We start from the raw sequence: 16,683 nt of genomic DNA, 5'->3' as shown, positions 1-16,683 counted from the left end.
AAAATCTAAAATGCACACTTGTAGTTTTGCATTTTAGACAGTAAATGTCCTCACTTTGTGATATATACATCATTATCATTAATCAGAATTATGTACATCAATCAAGATTTTAAATTGGAGCATTTAAAAAGAATGTTACCTTTTACATTGTGATAATTGCATGCATACTCCAAAGGTCTGTATCACAGGATGAAGATAAGAATGATACCTGGTCCTGGGGAATCTTGAAGAAGCTAAAGGTCAAAGATAACAAAAAGAAAAGTATACGAGAAAAAACAACCAAAGTCAATGGGGCAGAAGATAATGGAGATTTGTTGTAAGAGTCTGCCAGGAAATCACAGTGCACGTTAACTAATTCTAATAAAGCATTGATTACATGCTACTAACATGTTCTCACAGCAGTCTAATGAATCATGCATTAAAATGCAAATCAGGATGATACTTTTCTGAAAAAAAAAAAAATGTCCTTATATTGATCACTTTTCTTTTCAACTTCATAACATAATTACTATGTTTACAAGCTGTATTTGTTGCATGAGCCTAGTAACTAAAATATAACACTTTGTTGTTGTTGTTGAAGAACACCCAAATAATGCATCATCTCTTTTCCACTCTGGTGATGCAAGTTTATTGTATCCTCAGTTAAAATGAATGTTGCTCACCAGTACAGCCAAGAAAAACTGGTAAATCTAATACCATTAATCCAAAATTTGGGAATAATAAGCAACAGAGAAAAATGCAAAGACTATCCTCTCCCCAACTTGCCAAGAGGTTAGATCAGGAAATGATATATTTACTACCATCTTTTCTCATTCAGCTCTGAGCTAGTTTTTTTTGATCCACTGGTAAAAATACATTTAGCCTGTGAACTATTATTATTGCCAGTGTCAGCAGAGCTTCAAAATGTCTGGAGATTACTTGGAGCCCTTGTAAGTTTTTCAAAGGATGTAAATGATGTGAAAGCCTATTAATGTGATATAAATACTTAATGAGCATCTCTCTTTTTTTGATTTTTTTTTTTTTACCCAAGCAGGTCTCCTTCAACAAAGCAGTTTGGGAAAGGTAATTAATAGTCTGTGGTTTTGTCTCCATATTGATTCATGATCCTTTTTTCTGCATACATCACTCTGTATCATGTTAGTCACAAAAACACGTCTAAGGAAGGAAACAGAATTTCCCATTGCTTATCCAGTTCCAGCAAACAATTTTCATATATTGTGTCTGATTTGGCTACACACAAGGAGATACCAATATAGTGCAAACTTCCTAGAAAACAAATTAATATATTTTTAAAGTCATGATGTTTCTATTTAAGACTTCCACTTGTTCATTTTATTTGGCATTAAGTATGAATAAATAAACTTGGAAAGAAACACTTAATGAGAGACTTCAAAAGAATAATGAGATGCTTGCTGTTATTTTTATCACTTGCAGTGTAAGATAACGTATACTCATAAATATTGTCTCAGCCACAGAATAAAAAGCAAATTCTTACAAGTTGTGGCTGCTGCCTGAAATGAGGTCTAAACCTTGTATCTCCTACTGTGACTTTTTCTAGCCATGGATTTGATGAGTTAAATAATTGGTTCCTTTCTACAAATATTCTGGATATGATTCAAAGTATATTCTTGCAGTAAGTATTCTTTCCACTGCTTTGGCACGGCAAGGTGATCTAAAATCTAATATATGTGTGATTCATATCCAGTTCTAGGCAATGTTACTCTGACCAAAGTGCTATGGAAGTACATGAGTTTATATTAAAATCAAATCCTAAAAATATACTTTGATGCAACACAGTGGGAAATAGACTAATTAAAATGAGGATTAAAATCTATTGCATTAGCCAACATGTGCAAAAACTTGCTTCAGCTTAAGAAGATTAAACTATCAGTGAATACCTATTATTATTCATAAAGAGTCTTATTATGAAAAAGTTTGCTGGTATATGTTTTGCACAGTAGATTGTTACTACAGTTACTACAGAAAGTAAAAAACTACAAAACTTGCTGTGGTTTTTTGTCAACTTATATATTCTATTGCAGACTATAACATAATGTATTCTCTACTAATGTATTCACATTCAGAGATAACATAATGATTTTGAATCCTTTTATATATTATTGTTTCAGATTGTGGAGACAGTGATGTTTATGATGATGTAGATTCCTCAGACTTCCCTCCACCACCTGACTTCAGGTAAGTGAAAACAGAAATTATTTTTCCAATTAGAAATCTTTAGTACACTGTGGCACATTTTCAAAGTGTTTACTCGAGGCAAATAGTATGCTTTATTTGGTGGTGTCAGGTTTTGTAGTTCTCATAACCTTGCTTTTGACAATGGTCTTTATTACAAACTATAATAATAATGGTATTAGACTGCAGAATAAATAAGCATGTTTTGAATTTCAACCAATTTAGCGCTTGAGGGACAAGAGGTGTAAATGAATGAGTGACCTAAAGACCCTTCACAGTAGATTCTTTGCATGCAGTCCTCTCTCTATCAAAATCTGGAGATTCTAGTGGATATGTATTGTACTTGATTTCAGCTGCTGCAATATTTTGTGAGAAAAGGAGATAGTGCCCTACACTACCAGTATGAAACATATCTGGAGGTGTAAAGTTCAGCTTGGAAAGTTTTATCCCTGTACCAGGAAGTCACAACCATCTCTGGAACACAGATTTGTTATGAGCACAGATGCATCTATGGAGCTGACTGCAACATGTCACATTCTGCTGTCACTGACTTCGCTCAGGTGGAGTTACAAGCAGATTGCACTACAAAAATCTAGTCTAGAGGCATTAAAACAGAGAGATCTTTCTGAGCTCTATATCCAAAGGAAACAGCATGGCCCACCTTAAAGCTAAGTTATTTCACGCACATACATTCACATTCAGTGAAAATATCATCCACAACTCTGCAGAGAACAGGAAGGATTAGAACACAAGATCAGACTTTAAAATCCCAGGTACAGCATCAGGAAGGGCAGTTAGGACGTGAAACCTTTTCTTGTTCATTGGCACAAATCAGGTATCAGGGATGTGAAAAAAGAACAGAACTTTAAATAGAGCATGTAATGCAGATTCCCTGGAGTAGCAAGTTCTTCTTATGGGCACAAAAGACTAAGACAGCTATTGTATGAAAGGCTAAGGTGTTCCAGCTGCCTCCAAAGTGGGACATGTGTTATTCAGCCTATTGCCCAAAGATACCTAGACTTCACAAAAATTGTCCTTTGCCTAAACATTCTAAAGTGATTGATATTGTTTATCTAAACTATTTTTGGTAGATGTAAAGTTCTCATTGCTTTAATGGCTAGATACTTTGAAAAATTTTCCATATTCACTGGTGTAATAGATACATTAACATCAGAACTCATGGGAAAAAAAAAAAAAGAGTCGGAAAGACAACCCCATTTTTTTATTTCTTCTGCAAACAAACCTATGTTGTATTATCTGTGTCAGTTTTGTGGAGTGAAGAAAACATACTTAAGTCATGTGAAAGGAAATACATTTTCACTAAAATTACCACAATGATTGTCAGTACCTCAGATGTGTTACTAATTTTGTTTTATTTGTAATGTCGTGTTTTAGTTCACCAAAACCGGTAAACCTTGGAAAAGGTAAATCAGATGAAAAAGATCCACAAAAGCTTAAAAAGATGGAAAGAGAAGAGAAGGAGTTCAGAAAAAAGTTCAAAGTAAGTTTTGTTCACATAAAATATAAAGACTAAAATATCCATATGGTATCCTCAAATTTGTAAATAATCCATTATTTTGCCTTTGACAAGTGAAGCATTACTACTTGTAAAAATAGTGATCTGAGCCCTAGTAAGTGCAAATGGCAAGCCTGGACACATACGAGATAGTATAAATGATGATTTGCCTAGTTTTCAAAAATCTAGTAATAAATGGGAATATATTGTTATAAAAATGCATGATCATAAGATTTACCTTATAGTGTTTTGTTATTGTTGTTGTTTTAATCTGGCATGCCTTTCTTTTTTTTTTTTTTTCCAGTTTGAAGGTGAAATCAAAGTTCTTTACTCTACCACAACAGTCCAGGATTTGCCCCAAAGAAAGTGGGGATCTAAAGACTTACAAGTTAAACCAGGGGAGTCTCTTGAAATTATACAAAATACAGATGATACCAAGGTGCTGTGCAGGAATGAAGAAGGAAAATGTAAGTCTTATTAAAAAGCTGTAGTACAGAATGCATATGTGAAAGTATAAATTAAAATTTAAATTAATTAAATTGTCAGAGAATACATGACTCAGGACATTAAAAAAACAAAACAAAACAAAAACAAGAAAAAAAACTCTTTCCTGTCATACTAAAGTCTGATGTTTGTCTTTCTCTTTGCCTGATGGTTGACAGGAGTTATATAGTTATATTGTTGTTATTTTATTATTGTTACTACTTACAGTAGCTCCTTGAGTATGTTAAAAGTGTCAGAACTTAAAAAACTTAAAACTCCAATAGTCAAGACATACCAAACGTGAGAGAGATCACAACTTATTTATGTAAACCTTGCTTTGCATTAGCTAAGGAGGTGTTTTTGTTGCTTCTGTCTCCTTCCATTTGCCAAAAATAGTATTGCTGTGATACCCTACAAAATCTAGTAAAACAGTAAAATCCTTTCTGCACCTCTTGGAAGTTCTTGCCCATAGATTGCAGCCAAGGGAAAATCAATGACGATATTCTTCCTTTGTGTTGCTGGAGCTGGAGTTTAATCTTTTCAACAGGCTGTGGGGAAAACTGCTTAAGTGTCTTCCCCCTGCTAGCTGATCCAAGGCATATGTCCTTGTTGGCATCCCTGCCTGTTTTGGGAGCTGCACAAGGCCTTTCAGTGTTTCTTTGAAACCCTTGGACAGGGTATGCATTGGCAGAAGTTTTTGCATTCTTTGGAGAAGTCTGGAGCATCTACTGTTGGTTTCGATTTCTTAGTATGCTTCTGTTTCAATGCCTTTCAAACCTCCTCATAAAAATTCACTGTGTTATAATAGACTATGTCCAAAGTGGCAACATCTTTCCACTTGCCTTTGCTTTTAACCATTGGCCTATGTAGAAGACAGTCCAAAACCATACACCTCTGACAAGGATTCAGTCAATTTCTTTCTATTTCTTTCCCCTCTGTACTCATCTGTTACAATCTGGAGTATAGCCATCTTCCTGGCAGGCCTGCAGGGTGAGGAAGAATTTCTTGCATAAGAACACAAGTTTTTCAAAATACGTATTGCCTTACAGCAGCCACTTTGCAAAGTGAGGCCGTTGATGTCACATTTTTTGAATCAAGCTAATAGCAAAGCAGAAAGTAGTTCGTGTTGTCTGTTTTCCTTACATAGTCTTCAAAGCTTTTCAAACAGTAACAGAAGCTACTGCTTTGCTATGCATAAAAGAGCAAAACAAATAAAAATATCCTCCATGAAAACCTCTGAATATATTTCTGTCAATTTTCACATTAATTAGCAAAACTGGAGTCCTATTTTATTTAAGTACATGACAGTTGTGGTTATTTTTCTAGTTGGAGTATCCTCATATCTTAATTTTACATTTTGATGGCCAGATATATACCTTTTTTATATTTACCTTTTTTTTTTTTTTTTTACCTTCTTTCACATTAATTTTTCCATTTGATCTTTAACTTACAGAGCACTTCCATGGTTTCATGCCTCTACCACCAGTTAAACAAAATTACGAATTATACTATAAGGTCTTCCCACTTTGTTAAGCAAGGACTGATTTGCTTAGGAACATATTTTTTATCACTTATTTTTATTTACCCTAAAAATCCTCCTTATTCTTGCCTTTGTCTGAACCACATACCTTTTGAAATACAGAAAATCCTTCAATTCAATTCCGTAGATTTCTTTGGAAAAAAAAAAAAAAAAAGTTCATAAGAAGGAAGAAATAATTCCTTTAAGTAAAACAGTAAGACCTGGAGATTGCCTGGTGGTGATCCTGCAGATCAGTCTTACTAGCAGAAAACTCATACTTTCTGTAGTCTACAGTGGTTCTTCTGAATACATGAAGCAGCAGCAGCTCCAAGAATGCAAGAATGCAAAGGATGTTTACAAGTAAAGCTAATAAATTTATACTAAAAGTATTAATATGGCAGTGTATGGATTACTAAAAACATGTAATTTAACTGTGGCCATTTAAGCCTCTAGGGAATAAAATAGGGAAACTTTTGCAGTAATTTCAAATCTAACATAAAATGACATTTCTACTTTAAAACTTTTTCTATCTTTGTACAAACATCCCAATGTTTAGCTACAAATATGTAATTGCTGTCATAGCTTTCTCTTTGCTTGGTATGTTATACCATTTGACAGGTATTTCAGCTGATGTATTTTTCCAAAGACAGCAAGTACTTTTTTCGAGGGATTAAATATGTTGAAGAAGAATATGTGTAGTTTTATCTGATTTCAATAGCAATGCAACAGAGAAATAGATTAATTCACTACTGAATAGCTTTTCTAAGGTATTTTCATATTTTTATACAAGTATTCTTTATCAATTTGGATACAATTAAACATTTTAAACAATTACAGTTAGTAATAATTCATTGGTGTATATATCTTGGAAAACATTTTTGTCCCTGTAGGAAATATAAGGCACCATGTTATATTAAACAGGTAGATATGAACAATTAGACATAGCAAAACCTTGCATGAACACGTATCCAACATACATTGTTATACATCTGTATATCTTCGTATCTGAAATATTTTAAAGATAATAACTACTTTTCACTAGTGCTAGCAAGAGAAGAAATATCATGAATACTTAAATTTAACTTAACACATATAACATATATTTCTATTTTACAGATGGGTACGTTCTGAGAAGCAATTTAGTTGAGAAGTAAGTTATCTTTTTGAAAAAACTGTTTTAATGATATACTTTGTTCTAAACTGTTTGTTAAATAAATATGAAATTTAATTATTTCAGTATGTAATTTTAGTCCTTTAAAATTAGATATTTTAATGAAGTTTATATTTCTCAAGAATTAGTCATGTAATTCTATGCTGGAAATTATCCAGTACGCCATTCCTCATTGCTTAACCATAGACTCTTGTTTAAGACTTGAAAAGTTACATAAATGGAGTATTATCAGGACTACAATCTATTTCTAAAGTGTAAATTAATGTGATTAGGTGTATTGATGCCAATTTAAAATGTTTAACTAAAATGGACCAAATTTTCATTAGGTTAATTTTTATTTCGGTCTCATTGGGATTGTGCAGGTTTGGCTCCACCCTTTAGAATAATTTTACGGTTGTAATCCAAAACTCTCATCAGACAGAGCCTTTACATTTCCTTTAATGTGCTTTGTGCAAGACCTCTAAATATCCAATCAGATGTCACTTTTAGAATCCAAGCCTTATGCACGTGCTTAGCTTACAAACGTATATAGCTTTATTGGCTTCAAGGGGACTGTCCATGTATCTGACCGACATTTTGAAAATTCCTACTTATGGAGCAGATATCTTTTACAGACATTACCTGAATTCATTATGCAAAAAGCTGGTCCTCCAAAACTATTACAGTATTGCCAAGTACAGAAACAAGTAAGCGTTTCAAGGCCATACTGATTTTTTTCATTCATCTTTCCCATCTTTGATTTTAAAAAGATCATTCAGTCTTTCATTTTTAATGTAAATGCCTCTGATTTTTATTTTTTTTTTTAGAACAGCTACTTTAAAACATAATTAAAAAAAAAATCTTTTAATAAAGCATGGATTTCACTTTAAAAAGAAACATATCCAGTTTTACCCTTCACTGAAGCTCCTTTGGCCTCAACGTCTTGCTCAACACTGTTTTATTACCTAAATAGCAAATGAATACTTGATAGCATGTCTGCACCATACTGCTACACCTTTTTATAGCTGCATGTAAATAGTAATATCTGATGTCTCCATTTTTAAATACATTATTTTTTTTCTTTTTCTAACTTACAGTGATGGAGAGATTTATGATGATATTGGTGATGGTATGTTGAACATTTCAAACAATACAATAACTATATTAAATTACAACAAATAATTTTATCCTGACTCAAAGCACTACACGATACTAATATGTTTGGCATTCCATTTCCATTTCAGATTGCATCTATGATAATGACTAATGCAGAATTCTGTGACAGTAAACATTTCACTGAAGACCAAAATCAATTTTGGACTTCCTAATTGTCAAGCAAGAAGCCATTAAAGCTGATTCCAAGTTAATCAGTTACACTCTTCTAAATGTACATTACTTGTTAATCTTTTTGTAGGATTTCAGGGGTTTGTCCTCAGTTGCTTTGTAAGATATATATAGTGCCATTTATCAGAGCAATTAAACTATGGGGAATATGAACTAAAATTAAAGTTATCATCTTCCACTTCCTTTCTACACTGGTGACAATCCATACAAAAACAATTCTTCTTCAATTAGCTACACCCAAAGAGGCCAGTTCAGATCTATGAAGGATATAGAGGACAACAAATCCTGGGAACAGGTTTCACTGCAGCTCTGTTCTAGTAAACAGCAGAGACTGTCACTCTGGGGATGAGAGCATCCTGAAAAGGAATGCTTCTTTTGGGGATAACATCCTGTTATGAAAACAGGAAATCAAAAGTGGGCATCAGTTTGCTGACCTGCCCTTCCAATTGTAATAGTGTTAGCTACACTGACATGTACAGCCATGTGACTCCATTGCTGAAGTTTATTTTTCTGTGTTGTACTAGTGATAGATTACAGTTTCCTAAATTTCTCTTTATTTTGTAAGTACTTTTTGACTAATATTAATAGTAAAACATTAACTAGTTACGTTACGTACAGCACTCTGAGATATAAACCATAGAAGAGCCTGTTTTATAGTGTAGTGTTGCTCAGAATATCTTTGCAATGTTTAGGTTAAGATTTAATTTTTGTTTAGTTTAGATATGTTGTTGTCACTATAGTAATGTAGGTATTAAAATGGACTTAAAAACTGGTTTGAAATAATTTCTATATTAAAAATATATATATTTATCACACCATTTTGATGCTATCTTTTTCTTTTAACTAGTTTCTAGCCTGAGTTTTCTGCCAGTGTCTGACAGCAGCAGTGTGTATACCTGTGGGAGGTGCAACCAGATCCAATCATAGAATCATCTAGTCTAACCACTCCCCCCACCACTAATATCACCCACTAAACCACTTCCCTAAGCACCACATCAAACCTTTCCTTAAGTAACCCCAGAGATGGTGACTCCACCACTTCCCTGGGCAACCTGTTCCAATGCCTGACTGCTCTTTCTGAGAAAAAATATCTCCTCATTTCCAACCTGAACCTCCCCTGGTTCAGCTTGAGGCCTTTCCCTCTAGTCCTGTCACTAGTTATCTGCGAGAAGAGGCTGACCCCCAGCTCCCCACACCTTCCTTTCAGGCAGTTGTAGAGAGCAATAAGGTCTCCCCTGAGCCTCCTCTTTTCCAGCCTAAACAACCCCAGTTCCCTCAGCCGCTCCTCACAGGACTTGTGTTCCAGGCCCTTCACCTGCTTTGTAGCCCTTCTCTGGACATTTTCCAGGGCCTTGATGGCTTTCTTGTAGTGAGGGGCCCAAAGCTGAACATAGTACTTGAGGTGCAGCCTCACCAGGGCAGAGTACATGGGGACGATCACCTCCCTGGTCCTGCTGGCTGCACTACTCCTTGTCCAAGCCAGGATGCCATTGGCCTTCTTGGCCACCTGGGCACACTGCCAGCTCATGTTCAGGTGAACATTAATCAGCACCCCCAGAGTCTTTTCCTCTGCACAGCTTTCCAGCCACTCTGCCCCAGGCCTGTAGTGCTGCATGGGGTTGTTGCGGCCAAAGTTCAGGACCCGGCACTTAGCCATGTTGAACCTCATCCCACTGGCCTCTGCCCATCAACCCATCCTGTCCAGATCCCTCTGCAGGGCCTTCCCTCCCTCTGGCAGGTTGACACTTCCCCGCAACTTGGTGTCCTCTGCAGACTTGCTGATGGTGCACTCAATTCCCCCATCCAAGTCATCAATGAAGATATTAAAGAGGATGGGCCCTAACACTGACCCCTGGAGAACACCACTGGTGACCAGTTGCCAGCTGGATTTCACTCTGCTCACTACCACTCTCTGGGCCTGGCTTTCCAGTCAGTTTTTAACCCAGCAAAGAGTGTACCCATCCAAGCCATGGGCTGCCAGCTTCTCCTGGAGAATACTGGGGGAGACCGTGTCAGAGGCTTTGCTGAAATCTAGGCAGACTACAACAACAACCTTTCCCTCATCTACCAGGTGGGCTACCTGGTTATAGAAGGGGATGAGGCTGGTCAGGCAGGACTTGCCTTCCATGAACCTGGACCCCCCTGCCCTTCAGGACTGACTCCCAAGGGACCCTCCCTACCAGTGTCCTGAACAGTTCGAAGTCTGCCCTCCAGAAGTCCAAGGTAGCAGTTTTACTGAACCCCATCCTGACTTCACCAAGAATAGAGAACTCTGCCATTTCATGGTCACTCTGCCCAAGACAGCTTCCTACCACCACATCTCTCACCAGTCCTTTTCTGTTCATGAATGTTCAGGTCTAGCGGAGCACCCCCTCTGGTAGGCTCACTAACCAGCTGAGTCAGGAAGCTGTCTTCCAGGCACTCCAGAAACCTTCTAGACTGCTTCCTCAGGGCTGTACTGTATTTCCGGCATATGTCTGGGAATATGAAGCCCCCCATGAGAACAAATGCTGGCAATTGAGCGACTTCTGCCAGCTGCTTATAGAGCACCTCATCGTTCTCTTTGTCCTGTTTGGCAGTCTGTAACAGACCCCCACCAGGATGTACACCTTGTTGGCCAACTCCCTGACCCTTATCCACAGGGACTCTACCTTATCATTCCCAGCCCAAAGCTCAACAACATCAAAACACTCTCTAATATAGAGAGCCACACCACTGTGCCTCCTTTGTTGCCTGTCCTTTCTGAAGAGCTTGTAGCCATCCACTGCAGCACTCCAGTCATGGGAGTGGTCCCACCACATTTCAGTGATGGCAACTAAGAACTTCTCAGCTTGGTGGCACAGCTTTGGGAGGAGATGGGCAGGTTGAGGAGCATCGGGGAGTTGGAGAAGGAGATTGACTGGTGGAATCATACCCTACCAACCATGAGAGAGATGTGTCAGCCAGCCACAACACAAGAAGGGAAGAGGATCCACTACCCTCTCACCACCAGGTAGAAGAAAGGGACCTAAGATAGAGGAGGGAATGGAAGCAGGTTTCTGCTTGGGGTGGCAGACAAATGCCCTCCCTGCCTACCTCACCTTTCCAGGTGCCCTTACACAATGGGCACCAGGCTCTGGAGCTTCCTCACTAGGGGAATGAAGGGGCAGGCGCTGAGCTCTGCTCTCTGGGGACAGAGACAGGACCCGAGGGAATGGCATGGAGCTGGGACAGGGAAGGGTCAGGAAGGGCGTTAGGGAAAGGTTCTGCATCCAGAGGGTATTTGGGTACTGGGACAGGCTCCCCACCTCATGGCCTCATGGCACCAAGCTGCTGGAGTTCAAGAAGCATTTGGACAACGTTCTCAGATATATGGTTTGGGTTTTTTGGGTGGTGTGGAGCCAGGAGTTGGACACAATGATCCTTCTGGGTCCTTCCAACTCAGGATATTCTCTGATTCTATGATTATTTTTTAGACTGGACTTGGGGGAAAGAGAGTATCTAAATAAGGCATTTCCATGCTAATCCATTGTAAAAACAACATCTATTCCTAAAGTGGCCAAGATCATTGGTGATGCTTGTAGTTGCATGAGCAGATAGCAAAACAAAGTAAAGTGAATGGTTGTGCCATAATAATAATCTCTTTGCACTTGCTTATATATGAGAACTCACTGGAAATCAAAAGTTTACAGTCAATAAAGAAGGCGATCAAGTACAGAAAATGAAAAGTGTTTGCAATGCATGATGCTTTTGCTGTTTTGCAAGATAATCAAAAAACTGTCACAACCAATGCGTCTGCATCAGTGCAAGTTCTCTAGGTAATCAAGTCTCTTGTGATCTTCAAGGGCAGTGAAATACACTATGCAAAACAGTACAACGTAGCAAGCTAGCAAGTTTAGCTTATAAATATAAAGAAAATAAAATTGTCTCTGTTTAAATCAGTGAGACATTTGGTCTCACTTTCAGTGGAGATGAGATTTCATCTTATGCAAGAGCCTTTTACTGATGGTTCTAAGTACAGTAAATTTCTAAAGAAGTATAATGTTATGATAACAAATGAAATTAATTGTAGAGATAATAGCCCATAAGCTGCTTTACACTGTATTTAAAATCACTGATAATATACTGAAAAGCTACATGCAAACTTGCATTTCCAGTCCTAAATTTGTTGTTCAAACTGTCTTCCAGGCATACAAACACCAGTTCTATGAGTAAACATCAGCACCAGCACACAAATTTAAAATGTTACATTTTACGTTAAGCACAATGAATCTGGCTGGCTAATGAGCTTCTGGTGGTTGATTTACTTTTGGGGGACCTTCTAGAGAGTATATGCATCAAACTAGTGATGTGCCAATGAACTGGAGTGAACTCTGGTTTAGAAACTTGCACATTCAGAAATATATGATCCCTTGTCAGTTAATAATAGGATAAAAATTTTCATGCTTTATATAGCTAATTATCTCAAAATGAGTTTGTGTTAAATTTCTAAGTATGTGCACAATCCTGTTTTAGTTTCAACTGACAGAAGAACTCCACGTGTTGCCGTAAAACCAACAAGGGAAATTCCCTGTTGTTTTATCTTGCATTAAAGGACCTCAGCAGAATATAAATCTCTTTTGTTCCCCTGCAGAGATGTAAATTTTATTCTTTGTCACATTTTTGGTTGCATATTTTGAATAGTTTTTCCAGTTTCTTAACCTTGATGTGATGTAGGCAACATGTTCCCTTACCTAACTTTAGACCGGTCTTATGATACATTAAATTATCACAAGAAATAATCATAACTTGCTTTAAGCTAAAAAATGTGCATTGTTTGATTTGTGCATTGTTTGATTTGTGTATTTTTTGACCAAAACTTAGTGTGAGAGGCACAGAGCATTGAAATGTATTATAAGTTAGCATACACAGAAAAATTACCTTCTTTCTTTCTTTTTATTATTATTTTACCAATGTCATTTGCTGGATACAATCTTTTTCTTCCTTCTGAATAAAAATGTCCTCACAAGACATGTGGGCACACCATCTTCTGCCAAACTAGAGCAGCAGTAGCTGAAAAATAATTTCTGGAAACTATCGCTTAGCAGCACAGTGAAAATCAACTTTATTATTGCTGCAATGACAGCACAGCTACAGTGCAGCATTTGTTTGTCAGTAATTGCTGTTCAGAAAATGAAATGTAAGCAGAAAAACTTCCAGACAGGAAAATCTATGCTTAGGCAGTTTAATAAAGACTATACTTAAGGGTTTCTCACCTGTAATTTATTGTATTATCTTTTCAAAGTCGTACAGAAATAAAAGGAAAGCTGTTCTCTCTCTTGACACTTTTCCCTCTCCTAAGTCCATCCTGGAGTATTTTACTGTGCCTGCTAAAATACTCAGCACTGAAAACAGCAACATATTGACATAAAAAGCGGGCTTTGGTATGGACACCCCAGTCAAGTTAAATACTACTGGTTTCCATCCATGTTGTACCTCTATGGTGCCCTGGTAAACAGGCTAAGCAAAACAAAAACTGGGAGGGTGAAAAGAACTCTTTCCTCTGATTCAGCAGCTTTAGAGCATTTTCCCTGCTTTGACCACAGGCCTTTTCCTGGGCAGCAGGAATGCCACTGATCTCCTGCGCATTCCTGTGTTAAGAGGTTTATATTTTCGATCCTCATAATTGCAGATCCCTTGGCTACTCCTCCCTTGGTGGTAACAAAACTCTCCTCTATGTGCGATCTGCTTGCATAATCCACCTCAACAGCAAAGACTGGTGCTTTACTATGAGGAAGGAAATTCAGTGTAGGAGTCCAGATTCACTGGGTTAAGGATTAGCCTTTAGCATCGCATTTCTTTACAACTAAAATGGGTGCACGCATGCATGTGTGCATCTCTGTGTGTGCATTTTATGGCAAATAAGGCAACTTCTCTGGAAACAGATGGATCCGTAAAAGGAGTCTTATGACTTCTGAATAGCAGCCACAGACCATCCGACAAGGAAAGGGTTTTTCACACACAGCTTCACTACTCAGTGAAGCACCCAGACACTAGAGAGGGCAAGAAATGAGTTTGTATTTGCGCTACCTCGGTCCTGCCTGCCTCTGTGGGTATGTCTTTAAATGTGTGTGCAGTCTGTAATTACCGGATGGCTCAGGAGTTTTTTCCACAGGATCCCCGCCTCATTTAGTGCATGGGCTGGACGAGAGTTAACAAAAAAGGCAGTTGTTCAGCCCTGTTCATTCAGTTTCTGGCCACTCCTTTCTTTAGTGCAAATCTTCCCCAGTCTCTGCTGCACCCAGAAGTATTAGCGTCTCATGGTATTCATCACAACGCTATCTCTGATTTCCATGAATAGGAATGGATTTTTCTTGCGAGACAAAGAAAATACTTTATCCTCATATTAGTGTATGAAAGGAAGGCACAAACAGAACAATTTGTGGCACATATCCACAGTTCTGGGTATAAATGCAAACTGCTAAATCTAGATTAATGACATTTTTAGTGCTTTTGTTTTCCTTATTACCTGTGGTTAAATATAAACCACATCATGCTTAAAAAGTACAAGCATCCAAAAACTTATATTTTTAATCCAAGTTTGCAGTAATAGAGGGTACTGATTAAAATTGATGAAAATAGTAGTGTAGATGATATTTTGGAATGTAAGAAACACTGGGGGCAAATTCTAGATTTGGATGGTCTGCTTTATTCCCTCTGCTTACAACATTTTCTTTCTCATGAGTCCCATGTCGACACCAAGTTTGCTGGCATGGTTTTGAGTCAGCTGTACAGCTTTGTCCAGAATTACTCCCTTACATGTGCATGCTCTGGGGACACGCCAGGCTGTGACACCCAGACACGTTCGGAGAACATTCACTTATTTCTCAGAAGTTGTTCATCCAGAAGAGCAACACAGCCCTCCACCTTGAATACTAAGGGAGCAAGTTAGTGGTCCCCCTGAAAGGTTGTCCATCCCAAGCACTTCTAGCACCTGTGCTGGCTGGGAGAGATCTCCATGCCACCCAGCTCTGCCGCAGCACTGCAGAATGCTGCCTGCAGCAGCATGACAGACCCAGCTCCCCTTCTTTTGCTTGGGTGAAGCAAAATTGCAATGAGCCCACAAAGCTTTTATTTTCTGTGCTCAAGTCTAGCTAGCTGGCTCCTGAACATACATGAATTTGTTAAATTTTCTGCCTCCTTCTAAAGCACTTTGAGAGAGAAGGTTAAGCTGGTTTTGAATATATAGAGTTTAACCCTCAAGGCTTTTGTATCATGGGCCTTGTTGAAAAGAATACGGGAAAGTTTATTTTCTTTCTTAATGCACATAGAAACACTGCTTAACCTTAATATGTTCACCATTAGGTGGCAAGGAAGCATGCAAAATGTCAACACGTACGTGAATGAAATGTGAATTAGGTGGATACTGAAGGTTTTAGGAAACACACTGCAATTTGCATTACTTCGCAATTTGCATTACTTCAGTAATATCGTAAAATCCTACAGCTCAGGCATCATGAGACTGACAAAGAAAAGAAAAATCAGCACTGGCTTTTTTTTCCTGGTTTTAATTCTGTTGTTTGGCCAGATTCCTGATTTTCAAGTTCTTAGCAGGAAAAGCCGCCTGCTCCTTCATTTGCACATGCATGTGCTGGAAAATGCACCCGAAACCCAGGAACGGGGTGCGGGGCTCCCATCCCCTCCTTGTGCTGGCTGAAGGGACACCCTGCCATGAGCCCTTTCCTTCTCCTGTGTCTTGGCCTCCTTCGCATGCTCCTGCCCCAGTACACTGCCCGGCTGTGGTGGTTTTACTCGGGTGGGCGGCCGAGCTCCACCATAACCGCTCTCTCACTCCCCCTCCTCAAAGAGGAATGGGGAGAAAATACGATGAAAATGGCTCAAGGGTTGAGATAAGGACAGGGAGATGGCACAGTAATTACCGTGACAGGCAAATGAAACTCAGCATAGGGAGATAGTAAGATTTATTACCAATTACTAACAAGCTAGAGAAGTGAAAAACAAAGGAAAGAAACCAAAAGCACCTTCCCTCCATCCACCCTCTTCCACCTCCTCCCCCCGAGCGGCGCAGGGGAACAGGGGAATGGGGGTTATGGTCAGTCTATAGCGCTGCTTCTCTGCCGCTCCTTCTCGGTCACTCTCATCCCCTGTGCTGTGGGGTCCCTCCCATGGGATGCAGTCCTTGCTGAACTGATCCGGTGTGAACTGCTCCAGATATGGGTCTGTACCACGGGGTCCATCCCTCAGGAGCGAACTGCTCCAACCTGGATCCCCCACGGGCAGCAGCTCCTGCCCGGTCACCTGCTCCTGTGTGGTCTCCTCTCCACGGGCTACAGGTCCGGCCCGGAATCTGCTCTGGCAGGGGTCTTCCACAGGCCGCAGCCTCCGTCGGTGCAGGTCCACCTGTTCCACCGTAGTCTCCTCCACGGGCTGCAGCGTGGAACCCTGCTCCACCGTGGTACTCCATGGGCTGCAGGGGGACAGCCTGCTTCACCATGGGCC

General features: G+C 38.9%; 1 protein-coding gene across 5 annotated transcripts in view; it reads left to right on the top strand.

Annotated features, from left to right (window-relative positions):
* Positions 1-9,020, top strand: part of FYB1 (FYN binding protein 1) — a 70,266-nt gene extending 61,246 nt beyond the window's left edge. For 2 of the 5 annotated variants that reach the window (XM_080574084.1, XM_080574086.1), the window contains exons 12-19: positions 176-316; positions 1,031-1,062; positions 2,130-2,196; positions 3,589-3,694; positions 4,014-4,176; positions 6,828-6,861; positions 7,959-7,990; positions 8,106-9,020. In XM_080574084.1, the coding sequence (XP_080430210.1) occupies positions 176-316; positions 1,031-1,062; positions 2,130-2,196; positions 3,589-3,694; positions 4,014-4,176; positions 6,828-6,861; positions 7,959-7,990; positions 8,106-8,128 (598 nt within the window). In that variant the 3' untranslated portion in view covers positions 8,129-9,020. The remainder of the gene's footprint in view (positions 1-175; positions 317-1,030; positions 1,063-2,129; positions 2,197-3,588; positions 3,695-4,013; positions 4,177-6,827; positions 6,862-7,958; positions 7,991-8,105) is intronic. The other 3 variants (XM_080574085.1, XM_080574088.1, XM_080574087.1) reach the window with 3 other exon arrangements.
* The last annotated feature ends 7,663 nt before the right edge of the window (positions 9,021-16,683 follow it).

The sequence above is a fragment of the Anser brachyrhynchus genome (genome assembly GCF_964034855.1).
Source record: "Anser brachyrhynchus genome assembly, chromosome: Z".
NCBI classification, from domain to species: domain Eukaryota; kingdom Metazoa; phylum Chordata; class Aves; order Anseriformes; family Anatidae; genus Anser; species Anser brachyrhynchus.
This window is presented reverse-complemented; position numbering and strand designations above follow the sequence as displayed.